Source organism: Camelus ferus, chromosome 12 (genome assembly GCF_009834535.1).
Source record: "Camelus ferus isolate YT-003-E chromosome 12, BCGSAC_Cfer_1.0, whole genome shotgun sequence".
In the NCBI taxonomy this organism is placed as follows: domain Eukaryota; kingdom Metazoa; phylum Chordata; class Mammalia; order Artiodactyla; family Camelidae; genus Camelus; species Camelus ferus.
In genome coordinates, this window is record NC_045707.1 from 32,642,814 (window position 1) to 32,663,617 (window position 20,804).

The 20,804-nt window shown below is 40.0% G+C and overlaps 1 protein-coding gene and 1 long non-coding RNA gene across 2 annotated transcripts in view; one reads left to right on the forward strand and one right to left on the reverse strand.

Moving 5' to 3' along the window:
• LOC116667660 overlaps nucleotides 1–20,804 on the forward strand; it is a 150,408-nt gene that overhangs the window by 116,341 nt on the left and 13,263 nt on the right. The gene's annotated exons all lie outside the window — the stretch shown is intronic.
• The window catches only part of WIF1 (WNT inhibitory factor 1), a 65,677-nt gene continuing 54,165 nt past the window's right edge, over nucleotides 9,293–20,804 (reverse strand). Inside the window, exons 7-10 of the mRNA XM_006192361.3 lie at nucleotides 19,733–19,828; nucleotides 13,914–14,009; nucleotides 13,304–13,399; nucleotides 9,293–10,200 (exon numbers count right to left, since the gene is read on the reverse strand). Of these exons, the coding sequence (XP_006192423.1) occupies nucleotides 10,079–10,200; nucleotides 13,304–13,399; nucleotides 13,914–14,009; nucleotides 19,733–19,828 (410 nt within the window). The 3' untranslated portion in view covers nucleotides 9,293–10,078. The remainder of the gene's footprint in view (nucleotides 10,201–13,303; nucleotides 13,400–13,913; nucleotides 14,010–19,732; nucleotides 19,829–20,804) is intronic.

The window sequence follows — 20,804 nt, forward strand, 5'->3', positions numbered from 1 at the left end:
CTCTGTAGGGCATAAACACAGTCCTGGATCTGTTACTGAACACCATTTTGTGAGCCCGAGGCACAGCGAGGCCCAATAAACCGGAATGTCAGAATCTGGAGCAGAGAAAGATTTATTGCAGGGCTGAGCAGGGAGAATGGGTGGTTTGGGACCAAAAACACTGAACTCCTCGAAGGGTTCATTTTTAAATGCCAAGCATTTTTAAAGGCAAAGTGAGGAAGCTGAGTCCCAGGGTATGTGATCAGGTCATGCAGAATTCTCTGACTGGCTGGTCGATGGTGAGGTCACAGAGGTTAACATTATCAGTCCTTAGGCTCCAGTAGGCCTGGGGGCTGTGTGCTGATGGCCGGCAGGTAGTTCATTTCTTCCATTTGCTGGTGATTTTAGCATCTGAAGAACTCAGGAAATATGCATGAGATACTATTATCTGTGTGCTTCAGAGAGGAGCTAAAGCAGAGGATGTGGGGGAGGGGCCTGCGCAGTTACAGATCTAGGAGACAAAGAATTTTCCAGTTCCTTTGGGTAAGCCTTTATTATGAATGAAATGCATTCATTTACTCATTCAGTCATTCATTTTCAACCACTGATGTCTTAGTAGCTTTGACCGCCCTTCCTATATTGTAGACCTGTTTTTCTTTCCATCTGGAATGAAATTACACATCTGCCATTGCTTGATGTACTTTACTTTCTGTTGTGTCAAAATCAATGTCACCGCCTGTAACCAGCAGGAGTGCAGGATTCTGGAACCAGACTGTCTGTGTTCAAATACTGGCCCTGCCACTCGCTGGCTGTGTGTTTCTAGGTGCGTTCCTTAACCGTTTTGTGCATCGGGTTCCTCATCTGTATAATTGGAATAATGATTGTACATAATTCATAAGGTTTGTGTGAGGATTAAACAGTAAGAGTTTAACAAAAGCTCTCTTGATTTGTAGCATTTGTCAGTGTCTGTGGTGTAAATACTCCCTTCGTGGACAATTTTAAGCTTTCAAAGTAGCATCACTGAGTGTAGAATTTGAAAGAGATGCACAGTGGCATGCACGGTGCACGGTGTCCTCTGATGCAGATCCGGCAGGTACTTAACCTCAAAATGTAGATAATAGTAAAATGCAGCAAAATAATGAGGAAGACATTCGTTTTAAGTATTTGTTAACCCTATTTTAAAAAATAATTTGTTTATTGTATTTAGGTAATTTAGTTTTTAATAATGGCTGAGTTTAACAACTGGCTCATAAATTTCTTAAAATCTCAACAATTGACACTCATGACTGGGTATAAGCTGAGTCTAGCTCATTTGAATTAATGTATATAAAGAACTACAAAGACTGAAATTAGATATTTTTCCTTATTATCCTGGGAAAGCCCCTGGTGCTAACCTAGGATCCTGACTTTTCCCCACCAATGATTAATTGCTCTTAGAAAAGACTCAAATTTAGGGACTTGGGCCCCCCAAAGCAGCACTGAATTGGTAGCAAAATGAAGGAGATGTTAGCTTCTCCATCTCTTGTCCCAGATTTTAGTGGGAAGCTTTTGAGTTTTTCACCATTGAGTACTGTGCTGGCTGTAGGTTTGTCATATAGAGCTTTTATTCTGTTGAGATATGTTCCCTCTATACCCACTTTGGTGAGAGTTTTTATCATAAATGGGTGTTGAATTTTATCAAATGCTTTTTCTGCATCTATTGAGATGATCGTGTGGTTTTTGTCCTTTCTCTTGTTGATGTGATTCTCCATCTCTTGATTGGAGTCCTTGATGCATTCAGACCACTTTGGACTCGAGAGCCAAGTGTTAGGAATAAAGAAAGGGCCCAGAGTGGGGGATGGGTAGGGCAGCATGGAGCCTATGATGCACCATATTGGGGATCTTGGGTAAGAACAACCAGCTGGAGAGTGGCAGAGTTAGAGATCTTCATTCCTAGTCTGCTGTTCTTCATTGTACATTATGTTCCCCTACTAGTCTTGAGATGGTGATCTTTTGTCCTCCGCCCACCACCTCCACCTCTGACTTAAAGTTGAGTAATGTTTAAGAAGCAATGTGGAGGTCAAGAACTGCTAGTCCAGAGGCAGCCGACTTACAGAAGTGCTTTAGCTAGGTAATTCACATGGGCTCCCTAAATGCTGGATATTACTTACCTACCTAGAAAATTAATTCATAATAAGGATCTATTTATCCTTTTGCTGATGAAACTAATTCCGTGAATTGTAAGCTTACATGTAAAGTTTAAAAGTACTTAGAGTAAAGCATTTTCTAATACTCCTTTAAAATGAGTAAAGCCAAAAAATAACAGATCAATTTATTCTTGGAATACATAGGGAGAAAATAAGCAAATTACCTAAAACCAACTAATTTACAATTTAAACTGGAAGTTCTTTTGTTATAAGCTACAAGTTTTCGTTTTCTTTGATTTGCCTTCAAATAGAGAACATTAAAAAATCTGAAGAAAAAAAGGTTGTAGTAACGACCTGCCTTCAGAGACTTCAGTCTGTTCTAGGGCTGTGCTCCCCACAGTGTGCTCTGTGGAATTTTATCCTGGGAAACACTTTAGGGAAAAATAATCTCTGTGATCAAATAAGTTTGGAGAATGCTGCATATTAGTCCCCTCTTGGAAATAGACGAGGCTCAGTATTACAAGCTCTAAGCAGTGAGGCTGTAAACACCCCTCTCTAATTTAGTATGACTCTCCACCCCTTAGACTTCTTTGAGATCCAAGAATCCAGCTTTCATATAACTCTCATTAACATCTTGAGCAACTGGTGATCTCCAGGGCACGATTTTAGAATCCCCACAACTAAGATTATTATTATTGCTTCTAACTTGTTTGTGATCTTCAGCAGACTCTAGCCTCGGTTTCTCTTTTGAGTCAATAAACCCCCTCACGGAGATGCTGTGAACCAAAACCTCCGCAGAAGGGCCCCTAAAAACTTTGGAATGCTACTTCTGTGTCATTACCAGAAAGCCACGCTGTTGGTTCTCCTCTTTCCCGCGTTCTGCCAGGACTCTCAGTGACGCCCTCGTGGAATGCCCATCCCAGGTCGGCAGGCACATAAAAGCACGGACACTCGGCAAAACCAAGGAAGCTGCAACTTGCTTAAATTTTAACCTGATGGTCTGTTTCAAAGGTCATTTTTTTTTTCTTCCGAAGGCACAACTGTTAGAGTAATTTCCTTTAGTACGTTTTTAGCTTCTTACATCGAGACAAGTTGTCATGGAATAACCTGTGTTCACATCCGCATTTCAAGGGTGGCTTACATGTGGAGCCGGGATGGCTGCAGCCTTCAGGCTTACCTCGCCTCATTACTTCTGAAGCTGCCTTCTCAGTCTGGTTTTGGTTTAGACACAAGGTAGTACGTAATCCAAATAAACAAGCCAGGGCAGAAGATCCAAATGACTGAAAAGCAAAGCAGCTTTAAAACCCCACTAGGGTACTTAGGGTTTAGCTCTTGTGACACAAGCCAAGGATTCAGCATTCACCAAGGTGCCCCGTGGACTAGGTGCCTGTGGCTGGCTCGCTTCTGTAGAGGCAGCCTTTACTTCTTCCCAAAGTGTGTTCTGTTTCAGGCTCAAATGCAAACTCTGAGTAAATATTGATCTTCACAAGTAGTGGGAAAAAAAGCACAAATTTGCTTTTTAGTTTTGGGTGTTTCCTTTAAGTGAGGCAAGACTAATTTGGACTTTTTAGGGACATTTGTCTTTGGAGTTTCTGAAGAGTGTCATAAGGCTGCTCACTGAATCAACCTTCCATGGGTGGAGATGAACTTAATTTCTATCACAAGGCTTAAGATCCCAACTCCAGCCAGGTTTCTGCCTTTCTGTCTTCTAATAAAGAACAGCAGTTATAAGTTGGAAAAACCCAAGATTAGCTTTTTGGTTAAAATGGATTGTTTACAGAATTCTAAAATATCTCTCTCCCTCGTGAGCTTTAAACTTAAAGCTATAAATTCTTTCTCAAGAAGGGAATAAGATTCAAAGAACTTGACTGGATTGAAAACATAAAGCAATAAATATTTGTCCCCTTAATTTGCCCTCTACTTTCTTTCCTGTTACTGTGTTTGCAATATTGATACAGGAGAAATTCATTCAATGGTCGCTGACTTTGATTTGGTGGCTACTGAGTTCTCTATTCTCAAGGCTTGGGTTTTGGCATCGAGAGAAGGAAAGGTGAAGGAAGAGCTCCATTGGCCAGTGTCTTAGGAGAGGCTGATGGTCTGCATTTTACCTAAACCTCCTTGTCCATGGACTCAAGACCTTGCTCCTGGACAGGGCCAGCTTCCTGGATGTATGACTGGTGCAGTTGCAGGGGGCGCACACTAAGAAGGACCCCAGGCTTGGTTCAATGCCCTGTGGTCACTTGATATTCTTAATACTTTTTGAATAAGAGGCCCCACATTTTCACTTTGCTCTGGGCTCCTCAAATTACATAGCTGGTCCTTCCCTTGGGTTACAGCTCTTCAAGGCTCTCTGCTCTCGTCTTGTTCTCTTCTACCCTTGGCCTCAGATCCAGCCTCAGGATGATGCTCAAGGCTGGACTGCCCAGCGTCAGGCCCACTGGAGCAGGGAGCTGAGTGTTCACCCTGCAGTGAGTCAGTTCTCAGTGATCCTCCTGTGGGCTTTATGGATCATTTGTCATCTCAGAGAAGCTCTTCTTGGTTTGGATATTTGAGACATGCTAGGTAATTTCAACCACTGTGCAAGCCAGAGATGATGAGGAAGGGAAGTATGTTACCAAGGAACTCTCCTGAAATGCCAAGGCTTAATAAAAATGATTTCTCATTTGTAATTTTTATATTCTTATTGATAATAAACCAGTAAACAGGTGCAGAATCTAGCTACATTTGGAGTTTACATTAGAATTAAAAAAAAAATCTTTCTGAACACCTGAATACTGTGTTTTATGATGTCAGTTTCCTGTATATGGTTTCCATTTTTTGTATGCTGAGCCACATGGAGGACATTTCATATGCTTATTAAACTTTTATATCTGCACCGCTTGCATCAACTGCCTATAAAATGATGATGATGAAACTTCTGTCTTTGGATACTCATTTGTTTTCTTCCCTTTCCTTTCTCTCCTTTTTATTGCCTCAGGAAATTCTTCTGAAATGGCCATGCTTCTCGTTTACCCAGTTTAAACATTGCTCACCTCACAATAGCCCCTTGCCCTCTCCTGCTTTGGTAGAAAAGCTTTCGTTAAACTGTACTTTCATGTGATGATGATTTGTGCTTTCTTGAGGAATATGGAAAGAAACGGTCCAGTCTGTTTTTCCTCTGTCTGTACGGCTGAGGGTGCTGTGTGTTACATGACGCTCTGACCTCTTCGCCAGAACCCCCAGGACGTATTGCTCTCTGCTCTCGGTAAGAGCTGGTGTCAGGGCTGGCTCCTCTGGGGCTGTGTCCAGCATTAGCAAGCTCAGGTTGCGTTATTAGGCTCTCCGGACACGGAATGAGATGAGAGAAAAATCTAGTTACCAAAACTCCTTTCAGGAGGAATGCTGTATATGGTTGAAGGAAATACGTTGAGAAGCCACTCGCAAAGGTGTTAAGAATTGCCAGGAACGTGATCAAGAAACAGTGTGCTTAGTAAACTGCCCTCTAAGTAGCTTGGCTGGATTTAATTGGAGAGCTTTTGTTTGCTGGGTGGGGCACAGAATGAATTCTAGAGTCAGAATAAATTGCCTGGGATACTGGATGAGAAGCTGAACCCTGTCAGCAACCCTTTTTTAAAAAAGCTTTTATTCATGCAGTTGCTCTGTGAATAAATGTAGAAGAGATATTTTAAAGACCATCACCTTGAAGGGACGCCAAAAAGTAGCTTTCCCACAGACCTACATGTCTTGATTCAGCCCTAATATAAATTCCTTGTATAGTTTAACTTCTCCTGAGCAACAACTAGTTAGGTTTTGGGTTTATGGTGTTTGGGACTTATCACCAGCCATGGTTCTCTCTCTGAGATGCTGGAGCAGGGCTTAGGGCTAAGGGTGTGGTCCACCTTTCACAAGTGTCAGGAGTCCCTGTATGCCTGGGCTCACTCCTGGACCCATTTTATTTCCTTTTGCCTCATTTCTCCTACTTATTTTATCTTGCCAAATGGTATATACTTCTTCTCAGACTGCTTTCACTCCTTCCTGCTTCAACGCTTAAATGATTGTTTACAGAGATATTTTATATAAACATCCTCTCTTCTTCCTCTTCCTCCTCCTCTTTTTCTTCCTCTCCCTCCTCTTCTATGGTAACTTTGTAAGAATAACAATTATTTCATAGCCCCTATTACTGGCTGTTGTTTCAAGAGCTGGCCTCCATTGTTGTGATCCTACATGAGCTGACAAAGAGACCAAAGGGTATAATTCGGATGAAGATTCATTATACGTACAGTGGGGGAAGGAGGGAGGAAGGGCTCCATCAATCTGCCAGACAGTCCAGGCCTACTGTTACATAAGTAAGTATACAGACAGGTGCGCAGCAAAGGCTGTTAACTGTATGTAGAATCTAAACACACAATAAAACACAAGTGAATCATACTGCACCTCATCAGACAAAGCTATTATGTATATTTTTATGAAAACTAATTCAATATGTAATTAGTATTATTCATTTATTATATGACTGATAATCAATAAATTATCAGCCTATGCTTGTAACTATATTTCCAAATGTCTTAGCAGGCATTTCCACTAAGATGTCCCAAAGGCACATTAATCTCAACATCTTCAAGGCCAAACCCAGCATCTCTGGAAACCCTCACCCTGCTCACACTTGTTCCTCTTTGCTCCTTAACACACTGTCCAGATGCCTCTCTTTCCTTAACTTCTACATTCAATTGGTCATCTAGTCTCCTGCTTAGGTTTGAAATTTCTCTTGAGTCCGAACTCTCCTCTCTGACGCTAAAGCCATTTCAGATCCTGTTCTGACTCCCTGTTACCAGAAGTCTCCTGTGGGGGTGTGTGTGTACTCCAGGTGTACGTAAGCTATCTTTTGGGGTAAGTGAAGCAAATATTAGAGCCGCTACATATATATTTACTTCTTCCTTTTAACATTTCTGGCTTTGATAATGTACATAGTGGTACAGTTATTTGTGTAAATAAATAATAGTCATCTATAGGACTATGTGTCCAATCGAAATGGAATGTGCAATCAAAATGGCTCGGAGATGACCAGCTTAGACAATTGAAGTTTGTCACCATGCTTCCGTCTAACTTCCCTGCTATTCTCTTATTCATTGTAAGTTAATACAAGTGAATGTTTAGAGTAGTCTAAGCACTACGTAAGTGTCAACTATTATTATTTTTATCCCAATCCCCAAACTTAACTTTCTGCCACCTCTTAGGTCTTCATTATCATGCATCTGGATCTTTATTTAAGAGTCTGTAATAAACAAGTTGGTTCTCATATTCGGATTCCCAGGGTTTGCTCCTGGCCTGCTTTGCCAAGCCACTGTGAGCCCAGGCGGACACTCTGGGCTCTGGTTCGTTAGAGGAGAAAGACTGCTGTGGTCTGGCATCGCGACCAGATGTGTTCGCTCTGCTTCCAGCCTCTCGCTTGGTGTCTTCCCATAACACGGCACTTCCCTACATCACACAACTGATTATGCAACTGCCCAGCGTAAGAAAACTTGTGGACTTTAGACAATCTATGAAATAAGGTCCACATTCCCTTGGGAGAATGAGGAGGATAAAAAATACATTGGAAAGTTGCTACCTAGGATTTGTAGAGTTTTGTGTTCTGCTGTATTTGCCCAGAAAAAGAAAGCAGAAAGAACAGCATAGTGTTAACCCTTCAGAGGCAGACGACATGGATTCAAACCGGCCCCTATAATGTGTGATCTTGGGTAAAGTGCTTCCCATCTCCATGCCTCAGTTTTCTTAACTGTAAAAGGGAGTAATGATACCCACCCTATAGGATTGTGAGATAACACATACAATGTTCTTGGGGACCAATAGATTCTTAACAAATGGTAGCACTTTTTTTTTTTAATTGAAGTATAGTTGATTTACAGTGTTGTGCTAGTTTCTGGTGTACGGCATAGTGATTCAGTTATGCATACATACATTCTTTTCTGTTATGGTTTATTACAGGATATTGAATATAGTTCCCTGTGCTATACATTAGGACCTTGTTGTTTATCTATTTTATATATAGTAGTTTGTATCTGCTAATCCCAAACTTTTAATTTATCCCTCCTCCAACCCCCTTTCCCTTTTGATAACCGTAACTTTGTTTTTTTATGACTGTCTTTTTTGTTTTGTAAGTAAGCTCATTCGTATCATATTTTCTTATTGAAGTATAGTTGATTTACAATGTTGTGGTAGTTTCTGGTGTACAGCATAGCGATTTAGTTATATATATTCTTTTTTATTATAGGTTATTACAAGCTATTGAATATAGTTCCTGTGCTATACAGTAGAACTTAGTTGTTTATCTATTTTGTATACAGTAGTTCGTATCTGCTAATCCCAAACTCCTAATTTATCCCTCCCCCAACTTTACCCCTTTGGTAACTATAAATTTGTTTTCTATGTCTGTAAGTCTGTTTTGTAAATAAGTTCACTTGTGTTTTTTTCTTAAGATTCCACATGTAAGTGATATCATATGATATTTGTCTTTCTGAGTTCCATTTGTACTATATTTTAGATTCCACATATAAGTGAAACCATATATTTGTCTTTCTTTTTCTGACTTACTTCACTTAGTATGATAATCTCTAGGTCCACCCATGGTGCTGCAAATGGCATTCTTTTTTATGGCTGAGTAATATTCCAATGTGTGTGTATGTATGTATACACACATCCTCTTTATCCATTCATCTGTTGGTGGACATTTAAGTTGCTTCCATGTCTTGGCTTTTGTAAATAGTGCTTCTGTGAACACTGGGGTGCATGTATCTTTTCGAATTAGAGCTTTCTCTGGTGGGATTTCTCAGTGGGACTGCTGGATCGTATGGCAACTCTATTTTTAGTTTTTAAAGGAACCTCCATACTATTGTCCATAGAAACTGCCCCAATTTACATTACCAATTGGTAGCACTTTTATTTGCAACATTTTTGCACCTTTAGAAAGTCTTCACTAATGGGATATTTAACACAGTCTAGTTAGAGAAGACTTCTTGAGAGAAATGACAACCAATTGGGAGCCAATATAAATTGTTGCATGTAGTGTTGCAGGCTATGACAACGGAGTGTGCTGTGACATGGCTGGAGTTGAAACAGAACTGGGAAGGAGGGATGAGGCTGGAGAGCTGGGACAGAGTCAGATAATAGAACATCTTCTCTTTTTTATGATATTGCAAAGTTTTACCTTCCACTCAATTGCAACCAATTTTATTTCCATAAGATAGCACACACACAGAGCACTCCATACAACACTCAGAAAACTAAAGCAGCACCTGTATTTTATACATACAAACCATATAAAATGTTTATGTAAGAGCTGTGTTTTGTTTACAATATATTATATTGCTTCAAGCCAATGCCAAAAGTTCATACATTATATTCCGTACTTTATTGTGTTTACAATATATTATATTGTTAAATGCCACTACCACAGTGTTATTTTTCTTTTTTTTTTTTTTTAATACTGAATTCTCTGGAATCATGGTAAGGTCAAAATATATTGTGAGTTTAAAAATAAGGAGAATTTTTAAAATGTGACAGATGTCTAAATACATGACGGTACAATTTGAAACGCTGTAACTTCAGCACTTTTAACTGCTTCATCCAAACCCTTGTGCTTTATGCATTTTTGTTCCATTTATCCTCCCTAATGTTGCCCAGCCCCTCGACACCATGAATGCAGTGTACTTTTGGAAATCATCTGCCAACGACACACAGAAAAGACAAAAATTTAACCTGATCAACTGACAAAATTAGTCCCAAAGCACTGAAACAAGAAAATCTATACCATCAGGCTACAGACGTACTTAGAAAACTTAAAAGGAAGAGTAAATATCAGCTCAGTGATTTATAATGAAGCTAATAAAATTCAGGCCAGTATTCTTAACTGTAATGAACATTATTTGAACATTCAACACATGAAAGGTTAACAAAGGCTATGAACTTGGTGTAACTTAAAACATTTCAGATGTCGGAGTTCACCAGATGTAATTGGATTCAGGTGGGTCCCGCGGCTCCTCGGCCTTTTTAAGTGAAGGCGTGTGCTGCTGAAGCCGGGCGCCTGCTGGCCTCAGGGCATGCATGAGGCTGGCTCCGTACCCTGCAAAATTATTCACAGCTTAAAAGAAAAGAAACTACAAAAACAGGCTCTTCAGATTCATTATTAACCATTCAAATGAAACCTGTTTTCCCTTTTCAACCCAGAGTGAGAGACCACAGTGGCCACAAAAAGCTACCTGAATGAAGAGATGTTACAGGTTCAAGATCTCTGTTAAAAGAAACTCATTTTACTAACTCCATCAAATCTGGCTTCCACGGAGTCTCTGATTCACTATATGTTTTGGTCATGCAAAGTTTGATGCAAAGTTTGGATGAATGTGATTGAATGGAAGGACCTTCTCCACCCAAGAGCAGGTGAGGACCTAGCACTGAGGTCCCGATAGCAGGGCTGCTTCTGCAGAAGATTTGGTCACTGATCCTTTCACTGTCTTGCAAAACCAGCCTCCAATACATTGATCAACTTCCATGTAACAACTCCCACTCATCATACAGACTACATGACTAGGTAGGGCTATTACACTTACACAAAATAGGAATTTTATAAGAATTAAGTACTTCGCGTGTACACGGTAGAGAAGGGTTATATTTGAACAGACTCCTTCTCAATGGGGATTTGTGAGTTTCAGTCAAGGTGAGACTCTACCATTAGTATTTCCAGCTCATTGTAAATGGAATGTAACACTGAGTTCCACAACTTGAGACTTCCTCTCTGATTACTTGTGAACTTCTGGAAATGCTTGGGGCACTGACTCATTTCTACTGATTTCCTATAACTGATCCAGGACAGCAATTACACTTTAAAAAGCTGCCTCCATCTTCCTGTGCCTTAGAGTCAAATTTTGCATTTCATTGATTCCTTGCGGTTTTTAAAGGCAAGCATGCCATGAAATGACCACTGAGAATACTTTGTTCCTGAATGTTTTGCTTTGAATTGTCAGTTTGTAGGCTAGTAGCTCATGGAATGGCCAAGACAATGAGCCAACAATGCGCTGGAGTAACTCCCTACCCTCCCTACCCTGCTGCTCGCCCTGCCACCCACGAAGCCCAAACCGCCCTGGTGACCGGGAGCCTAAGCCGGGAAGTCTGTCTCCAGTATCCTCCTCCCCACTAGGATGTCTGGGTGCCCAGGACCTCCCAGCGTGTCACCCCCACTGGGAGTCTGTTCTTAAGAGAACTCTGTGCCTCAGAGCTTCCCGGTCACCTCCCTGCAGTCAAAATAAACCTCATCCTTTCAGCCTGATTCTCTTAGCCAATGCACAGAATGGCTGGGTGGCCTCTCCCAGAAAACACGTGTGCATTTTAATCGAGCACCAAGGCATCTTCTTGACGTGCAGTGCCTGGACCTGAAGGAGGCCAAGATGATGAAAGCTTTCAGCAGCAAGGTTTACAGGTAGGGGTGCTATTTGGGGACTGGCAGACCTGTCAGAGTTGCTCAGCTGCACTACATGCACGAGGGCCCCTAACGTGCCTTCTTCCTGGAAGAGTGACTGGGTGCGTCAGCGGAAACAGTGCTGCTTGTACTCTCCTGGTGGTCGCCAGGCCCCCAGTGTGAGTCCCAGAAGACCTGTGTAACTGAGTCTTGAGACATGTGGCCTAGGCCCAAGGATTTCTGGGAACTTACTTTGATTTGGGGACAAACCTCACAGTTTGAATCCTGAGTTAAAGGTGGCATAAAGGGTTTGGTTTAACTCTTTGCCAAAATGGCCCCAGAAATGACTGATTTTCTACCGGTCTTTTACTCCAAAGAAGGTTCCCCCCACCAAGTATGTCCTAACAGGGGTACCATGCAATCATTGCCACTTGGGTAAAGGAGCTCTTTTCCAGAGGGGCTCCACTTCCGGTTAAGCTACACCCACCTGAAGCCAACTCAGTCTACCACCCAGATAATTCAGGGGGCGAAAAAGACTCAAATCAATGGCTTAGTATAACCTAGACCGGACACCAATTCACCTTAAAATAAACAAACAAATACACATGTATGCCCACGTATAAATGGTATATATACACATCAGAATAATATAATGTGAATGTTAGAACATATGCACAAAAATGAGAAATGAGAGGTTGAATAAATATATCTATATACATTGCACAGATGTTTATACATAAAAGTGATATGAGGAAATAAAATATAAAAAATGTTTTCAAACTAATATTTCCCCTTAGTACCCCAACTGTTCACTCCACACTCACTGGCTACCTGCATCACCCTTTGGAGACCACTGATGTAGAAAAACATCCGATGTGAAAATGATTTGTTCAACTTAAGTCCATTGTTTTGGAGACAATATGATAGACGCAACTGGACTTCTGCTAATGGAGGGGGTTGTATGACTGAATGAAGCCTTCCTTTCCTCAGAGGAAGGTGGCCAGTGGGCCCATACTTAGGAGACTGAGTTCTAGCTGCAGGATGTGCTGAAATGGCATTATTTTCTCTGCCTGCTGATCAACTGTCCCTCCCTCTTAAGCCTGAGCTCCACCAGGGAGGGATCCTGGTTCACTGGTCTGTCCCCAGTGCCTGGATTCATGCTTAGCGCAGAGAAGATATCATTCCAAACAGAATGACTGACTTTAGCAACTTTCATTCTGTGTATCAAACAGGCCAGTGGTTTATCATCCATAGAGCTAGTTCATTTTTGGTAGTCAGTCAGCTTGAAAAGACACACGTCCATGAAAACATGCCTCATGGACCTTTCGCTCCCTCCAGAGAACCCATTTGAAGCACACCATAACCCGCATAATTTAAAGATTTTACAGGGCAAATCTCCTCATGTATGATACACTAGTTGATCAATCCTGAACAATAAAATCAGAAATGCATAGATACTGACTCCACATTTGATTTAAAATCTTACTTTCACTTATTTCATAATTAATATATGATATTACCAAGTCAACCAGTAGTACTAACTTAACCTGGAAAATATTGTGGTGATATTTTACAGGGATGGTTTCATCTTTATGCTCTAAAGCTTAGGCTCAAAAGTTTAGAGAGAGTGCCAGCGGGCAGCAGGGGGAAGCACAGGGGGAGAAGAGGCAGTGAAGGAGAGGTGGCTTTTATGAAGTGGAAAGCAGGGCTGAGTTATGGCTTGTCTTTTCGCCTTCGGAGCCAGGAAGCAGACGTGAGAGAGGCTCACACTCACTTTTATTGCAGTGTCTTCCATGCCAGCCTTCTTGACACTGGCATTTGTTGGGTTCATGGCAGGTTCCATGGGTCCCACAGCCAGGCTCGCAGACAGCTAGAGTCAAAGGAGATAAAAAGAACGTTTCCTGCGCTTTCCTTTGTCAACAGAACTACACAGCTGCTTTTCCTGCAGTTCTTCAGAATGTGTTGGTTTTGGCTTCATCCCCTAATTTTTTTTTTTTTCTAAGTCAATCTCCAGCTATAAGTCAGTTCTGGACTTTTTGAAAAAGTTCTGAGAGTGATCTTCAACTAGACTTGGTGCTTCTCATTCACGAATGACACTCTGGAGGACTTCAAAACAGCTGGGTAATAGAAATTTATCTTCCTTAAGAAAACTCCTAAGAGTTAAAAAGTTTGGTTGTGTGTGTGTGAACGTGGCTGAGTTTGTTTTTTACATGCATGGATTTCATACGTCTTTGATCTACCTCGAGGAGACATATGTCAGTAAAGAAAAGTTAATTGAGATGTCCAGGCAACATGCAGTAGGTGCAGAAGTTACGAGGTCAGAAGAGACTCCTGCTAGTTTAATTACCCCATAACCCAGGCTGACTATGTGTATGGCTACTTACGCTTTGAACAGAGGTCTCCTTGGTAACCTTTGGAACACTTGCATTTGCTTTTCCCGATGCATTTACCTCCATTTCGACAGGGCTGTGGGCATTTGCCTGAAATACAGAAGAATGCAAATAAACACGGAACTCTGTGCTTCAGTCAGAGGTAATTACATTTTTCAAAGGCACTGCAAAACTTTGAGAGGATAAATGCTTTTAAATGGCAGTTATTTCCACTTATTTCAGATCTACTCTGGCTTTGTTACTGTTTGAGTTCTATTTTTAGAACAACCAGGCTAAGTATTTTTACTTACGATTTTCGGTATATATCTTCTACAATGAATATGTTGTTCAAATGCTGTGTTTACTTTTCTTAATTTTAAATAAACTTTAATTGAGAGTTTGTTGCATTTTCAGCAAATTTTAAAACATTTTTAGGCTTTATAGAGATTTTAACTTTTAAACAACAGATCTTTAAAAAAAAAAACAGGTGAATACAAGTGAGTTTAACAAACATTTAAAATAGATCTGAATGTAAGAACTGCAGAAGTGTTTCAGAAATGAAACATACTACCTTGATGTGAAATTTAAATCTTAACCTTGTTGAGCTGGTTTTGTTCAGCCTACTTGACTGTTTAAAGCATTATCTATTGGTTATGCCAGTGGGTATATGATTGAGTTTAGGGAACAGGGTTGTGTCTTTACTTTTTTTTAATAAACAGAATAATGTTTTAACTGATTCATAAACACTTGAAATTTAAGATATACTAAAAGTGAAGCTATCAGTGACCCTCTCAAGGATCTTTTCTCTGAAGTCTGATGTTTGAATGTCACTTTTTCTGAAAGTGAGCCTTTACGAGTGCATGGTGACATCTGTCTTAGGCTTGGATTCCCCAGAAGGCAGGGCTTGCAAGCAGAGAGTTTATTTGGGGAAGTGACCCTCGGGAACAGGAGTGGGAGGCTGGGAAGAGTAAAACGTCAAAAGATGGAAAGCCAACACAAAAGTATATTTGTGGGCTGGTCAGCACGATGGGCAGCTGGGCTCTATCCTGCTGTGACTTTCGAGGAGCCAGGTAGACTGACTGCACCTTCCAGTTGCCTGAAGGAAGGGTGAGGGGAGCATTCATCATCTGCACTTGTCTCCCACTGATCACAGTTCACCCCGTGGAGTAAGTTTCTCGCATTTCCATTCTGTGGCTGTGTGAGTGCAATTAGGCTACGTCTGTGCAAAACAGGTCGTAGCGGTGGCTGGAGTGAAAGGTGCCTGATACCACATCTGTGCATTTTTCTGGAATGTCTTAGATCCTAATGATATATCATTCGTTCTTTTAGCTCTGTGCCAAATGAGTACTGCTAATGTTTTCTCAGATCTTTGAATCATAGGATTTTAGAGCTGGAATAGGGCCTTAGATGTAAAAATTGTATAGTATTTTTCTTCTTTCTTACTCTGGAAGCTGTTTATTCTCCTTCTGCAATCTAGAATTTGCCATCCCAAGGCTGAATTTTTTTAAGAAGTCAAAGATAAGGGACTGTTCACCCAGAGCTGACATTACATCCTGTAACTGGCAAAATGACGTTCCCAAGGGCAAACGACCATTAGACTGTTGTAGTCGAGGCGCTTGGATTTTGTTGTTGTTCTTTCTCTTTCTTTTTTTACTTAAGCCGAGCACTCATTACAGAGGCCTTGGTACAGAAGGAGAAATGAAATCTTTATCTTAAAACAACCCACCTTTCATTCCCTAAGCTCTTCTTTTTATGGCCAAATGAAGCTTTAAAAGAAATGAACTACTATTACATCTTCCAGGCAGGTACCATGCTTGACAAACATGAAGTGAATTCCATAGGAAAATCATTTCGCTAAGAACACTTTACGTCTCTTTTTACTTATCCAATATGACTTCCTACAAGTATAAATCAACCAAAGTGGCATACAGTGTTCATGGTGATAATACAGACATAATATTGAGATGTTAGAGTCTCTCAAAAACCTGGAATGCCATTAGACCATCCGGTTTTTCTGATGCAGGATGTTCTAGAAACAGGTATTAAAACAACCTTAATGATAGAATGCCACCTTTTCAGTGACCATTAAAAAATCCCAAAGGGTCATTTTCGCTAAGTTTGTATACAAAGAATAGCATTTACTATTTGGTCAAGATCCCAACTCTAATTTAAGGAAAGGAATACCTAACTCTGAATTTCCATTTGTATGAAAGAAATATCTGACTCCACTATATGCACGAAACTGGATCATATCATAGTACTCTGCAATGCACTGGGGTTTCTCAAGTAAGCAATAACTATATGGCAGAAAAGATGATAGAGTACTTATTGTGAAGTACTCGGAGAGCCCAAATTTCTCCATTTTCTACGAAAGGTGAATTTGGTATCCAGGGATAATGCGGAGAATGACCGATGGAGAGCTTTTTATTGACTCCAATGATCTTTTGCTTTTCTTGGCGAGGGGCAAGTGAGGACTCTTGGGGTCACTGCAGCCAGGAAGGAGGACGTTCTCTCCTGGTTATCACGCAGCAGAGATATGACTGCAGGTGACTGTTAGAAGGCCATTCCTAGATCAAACCTTATGAAGAGATGATTGTTTTAAAATTCTAAAGAATTCTTAAAAATTCAGAATTCTGTTTCTTTAATGTTGACTTTCTTTCCCTGAAAATATTCTGCAACCAAATTCAATCCATTGGACAGTGGAAAATTGAGTCAACTTAATACATTACACATTTTTAACCAAAAGAGACTAAGCACTGCCTGAAGACAAACAGATTTGACTAATTTTAAACAGTTAGCATTTTAACTGTAACCAGTGGATGAGTCCAGTGAGAACAATGACATAAGGTGTAGATGAAACAAAGACATTAAACTTCCTCCACCCATCAGATAGTGAGGTAACTTAAATTTGTGACCATCCTTCACTTAGAGAAAAGACAAAAATGGTTTACAAGAAGTGCCAACAACCATCATCTCCGGGTCTTAGATTTATGAGTGGTTTTAATTATTTTATCCAATATTCTAATTTTTTATAGAGAACACTTTATACAGGTAACTTTTATAATAAAAATAATTATTATAAAAATTAATTATTATAATATAATAATAATTAAATAGCCCATTAAGTTATTTAAAAAACCCATTTATAGTATAAATAATTTACGTGGTCTTTTTAACTGAAGGTTCATTAATGATTCTTGTAAAATCTATGAGCCTTAAATGACGAGATAAACATATACCACATACATCCAGATACTTCTAACCATGGTCTTATCTGTAAACCTGCAAGTTTATCTCATGGTCAAGTCAGACTGATGTTTAAGAAGATATCAATTCTGATAGAGGCCAGGAGAAATGAAAATATAAATAACATCAGAATACATATTTCGTTAAAATAAACTGACAATAACAAGCGTTGATAAGGATATGGAGAAAGTAGAACCCTTGTACATTGCTGGTGGGAATGCAAAACGTACAGGCACTTTGGGAAACAGTTTGGCAGTTCCTCAAAAAATTAAACATAGAGTCAACAGATGGTCAAGCAATTCCACTCCTAGGTACGTGCCCAAGAGAACTGAAAACATGTTCACACAAAAATTTGTACATGAATGTTCTTGGCAGCACTGTTATTCATAATAGTCCTAAAATGGGAACAGCCCAAATGCCCATCAACTGCTGAATGGATAAACAAAATGTGGTTGGTGTATATCCACATGGTGGAATATTATTTAGCAATTAAAAGGAAATAATGATATATGCTACAACATAGGTGAACTTTGAAAACATGATAAGTGAAAGCAGTCAGACCCAAAAGGCCATGTATTGTATCACTCTATTTATATGAAAAGTCCAGCATAGTTAAACCTAGAAGAGACAGAAAGTAGATTAGTGGTTTCCTGGGTCTTGAGGAGAGGACAATAAGGTGTGACTATGATGCATACAGGGTTTCTTTTGGGGATGATGGCATGTTCTGGAACTAGACAGAAGAGATGCTGCACAACTTTGTGAATATACTGAATTATACACTTTAAAATAGGCATTTCTATGGTATGTGGATTGTATCTCAATTTAAAAATAAGAATTACAGTTCAACTTTTTGTCTCTATTACACTAGAGGCACTTTTCAACCCAAGACCCATTTAAGTTTTTTTTGGTAACATGGTTCCTGTAATAGAAACAAAAAATTTCCTAAAAGGATTTGAGTATCACTCATGATAGGGATAATCAGGAGCTTTCAAAGGCCCACACTTGTGGTGTAGCTAGGGGGGAAGAAAAAACAGGACTAAAAAACACTGTCTCTGCCAATGGAAAGGTCATAAACCTAAGGGCATGAAAGGGCACACCTACATGGAGAGAAACGAACCCATGAACAAAGATTCATAAACATGAGCCAAGTACGCGAAGTCGGAGAGTAAGTACGGGGAGAAAATCGAGGGGAGTCAGCGCAGAGGTATCTTTATCAGGGCACGGTAATTAATAAGAACAGAAACCACATCCTGACAATTAGCTACATGTTCCATGGAAACTTCAGAGGTTTTTCATCTGAACTCCATAAAAAATCATCACTTCATCTACTACTCATTAAAGTACAAAAACCCACAAATAAATTAGAGGTTGAAAGTTAAAATGGGAAGTCAGTATTATTTAATTTTGAACCCACGACAACTTCAGAAACTATGGCTAGACCAAACAACACAGCGGTGTTTTATGGACACATTACAGCTGGGAGTGAAAATGCCACATTCCAGAACTTCCAGAAAGGTAGGGACGTCGCAGGCGTGCTCACTCACATTCCTTCTGCTCCTTCCTGAGCAGGGCTTTGATATTATCTGTCTTCTGGGTTGCAGAGCAATCTAGGATGGGGTTGGCTCATTTCTGACTCATTGCTAACAAAGAGCTTCAGTGACATGGCTGGAAGGTGACAGGGCCAGGACAAGGAGTTTGATATCCTGATTCCGCAAACAATGATTATCTACCACATTCTACCCTAAATTTTTACTTTTTTGTATCAAATCATGACAAACATTTAGTGAAGGCATAATGTGCACTGATTTTAAGTTTACAGCTCAACTATTTTTTTTTTTACACAAACACTCATAAGACACTTCCTCAATCAAGATATAGAGCATTTTTCGCACCCCATAAAGTCCCTTTGCGCCCCTAATCACTATTCTGGTTTCTATGATCACCCATGATTTTGCCTGTTCTCGAACTTCATAAAAATGGAATCACAGAGTATGCACTTCCTCGTGTCTAGTGCCTTTTACTTAGCATAACATCTGTGCAATTCATTCATGCTGTTGTGTGTGCTATTAGGTGGGGTTTTTTTTTTCCCAGTTACTCTGCACCTTTTTTTTTCTCCTTTTGCTTGAGTCTATCCTTTCCTCTTAAATGGATTACTAGGCTCAGTCTGGTTAGGAAATGCGGCAATGAGTGCCAGAGGAAAAAAACTATGCCTCCAGGAAAGTAAACAAATTCCAGTTGTCCTAAAGCTCTGGTCAACATTTCTAGGCTGAAACTGTGAGCTCTGCACAATCAGAAGGGGACAAAAATCACTGATAAGAAACAGCACAACATGGTGAATAACCCAAACCCAGACACAACTGAGTCAGAGAGCGTTTGCTCCGAGTCATCTGAGCTACGTCACTCTTTGCCCCATCCTTAGCCAAAACGGATGGTGGCTGAATCTAGTGAAAAGAAATCACTGGCCTGAGACCTTAGACAGCTATGCATTGTCTCTGGGTTTGAGATTCCTCATCGATAAAATGAAGGGGTTCGATGGAGCTTCTAAAGTCCCCCCAAAACAAAAAAAAAAGCCGAAGGTCAACACTCACTTATTTCACACTGTTCTCCCTCTAGTCCTGGAGGGCAGATACACTTTCCAGGGTAGAAACAGGTCCCTCCATTGAAGCATGTGGTCGAACAGTTTGCTGTTAGAATGAATAACAGAGCACTGCATTAGACAGTAGGTTATATCTGACAACAAGAACAAAAAACTTTACTGAAGGCTGGGTGACACTTCTTATGCATCAGCTACTTGCCCATTTACTTATATAATAAAAATAAGTCACCTTACACATACAAGAATTGTAACCAGTCACCTGACCATTTGCAGATTCCAGCCACGTAACAGGATACCACACACATTACACAGTACCCACCTCTAGGGGGCTACATCTTAATGAAAAAAAAAGGGCATGCTGTGTAAAAAAATTATCTTTTTAATTTTCTTGTAAATGTCTATGCTCTTAAAAGGAGAAGAACACTATACACCTAAGAAAATATTTTTTAAGGTAAAGGAGGAGAAAAAGGAGAAAATATCACTTTGGAATAGATAAAAGGGAAAGAAGTGGTAAATATTAGGATCCAACAAAGGAGAAAGAAACTTTTTTCCAGTTTAAGAACAGAGATATAAGATTTATATCTTATATATATTTTTTTAATCAAAGTGTAGTTGATTTACAATGTTGTATTAGTTTCAGGTATACAGCAAAGCAATTCAGTTATACATATATACGTGTGTGTGTATATGTGTGTGTGTGTGTGTGTGTATAAAACTATTCTCTTTTATATTTTCTTTCCTTATGGGCTTTTACAAGATATTGAATATAGTTCCTGTGCTATACAGTAGGTCCTTGTTGTTTATCTATTTTATATATAGTGGTGTGTATCTGTTAATCCTAAACTCCTAATTTATCCCTCCCCTACCCCAGGAATTTTTTTAAAAAAATAGACTTTTATGATGTGTGCAGGAAGGAGTAATTATATTTGGGAAAAGACAGACGGTCGCCCCTTGTGAGATCCCATAGGCAGGGAAGTGGCAGCAGCATGAACTGAAGGGGTGACCTTGGGTGTATGATTGTGGAGTCCAGTTACCTAGATTATCCAGGTAATAATCATGCTCTT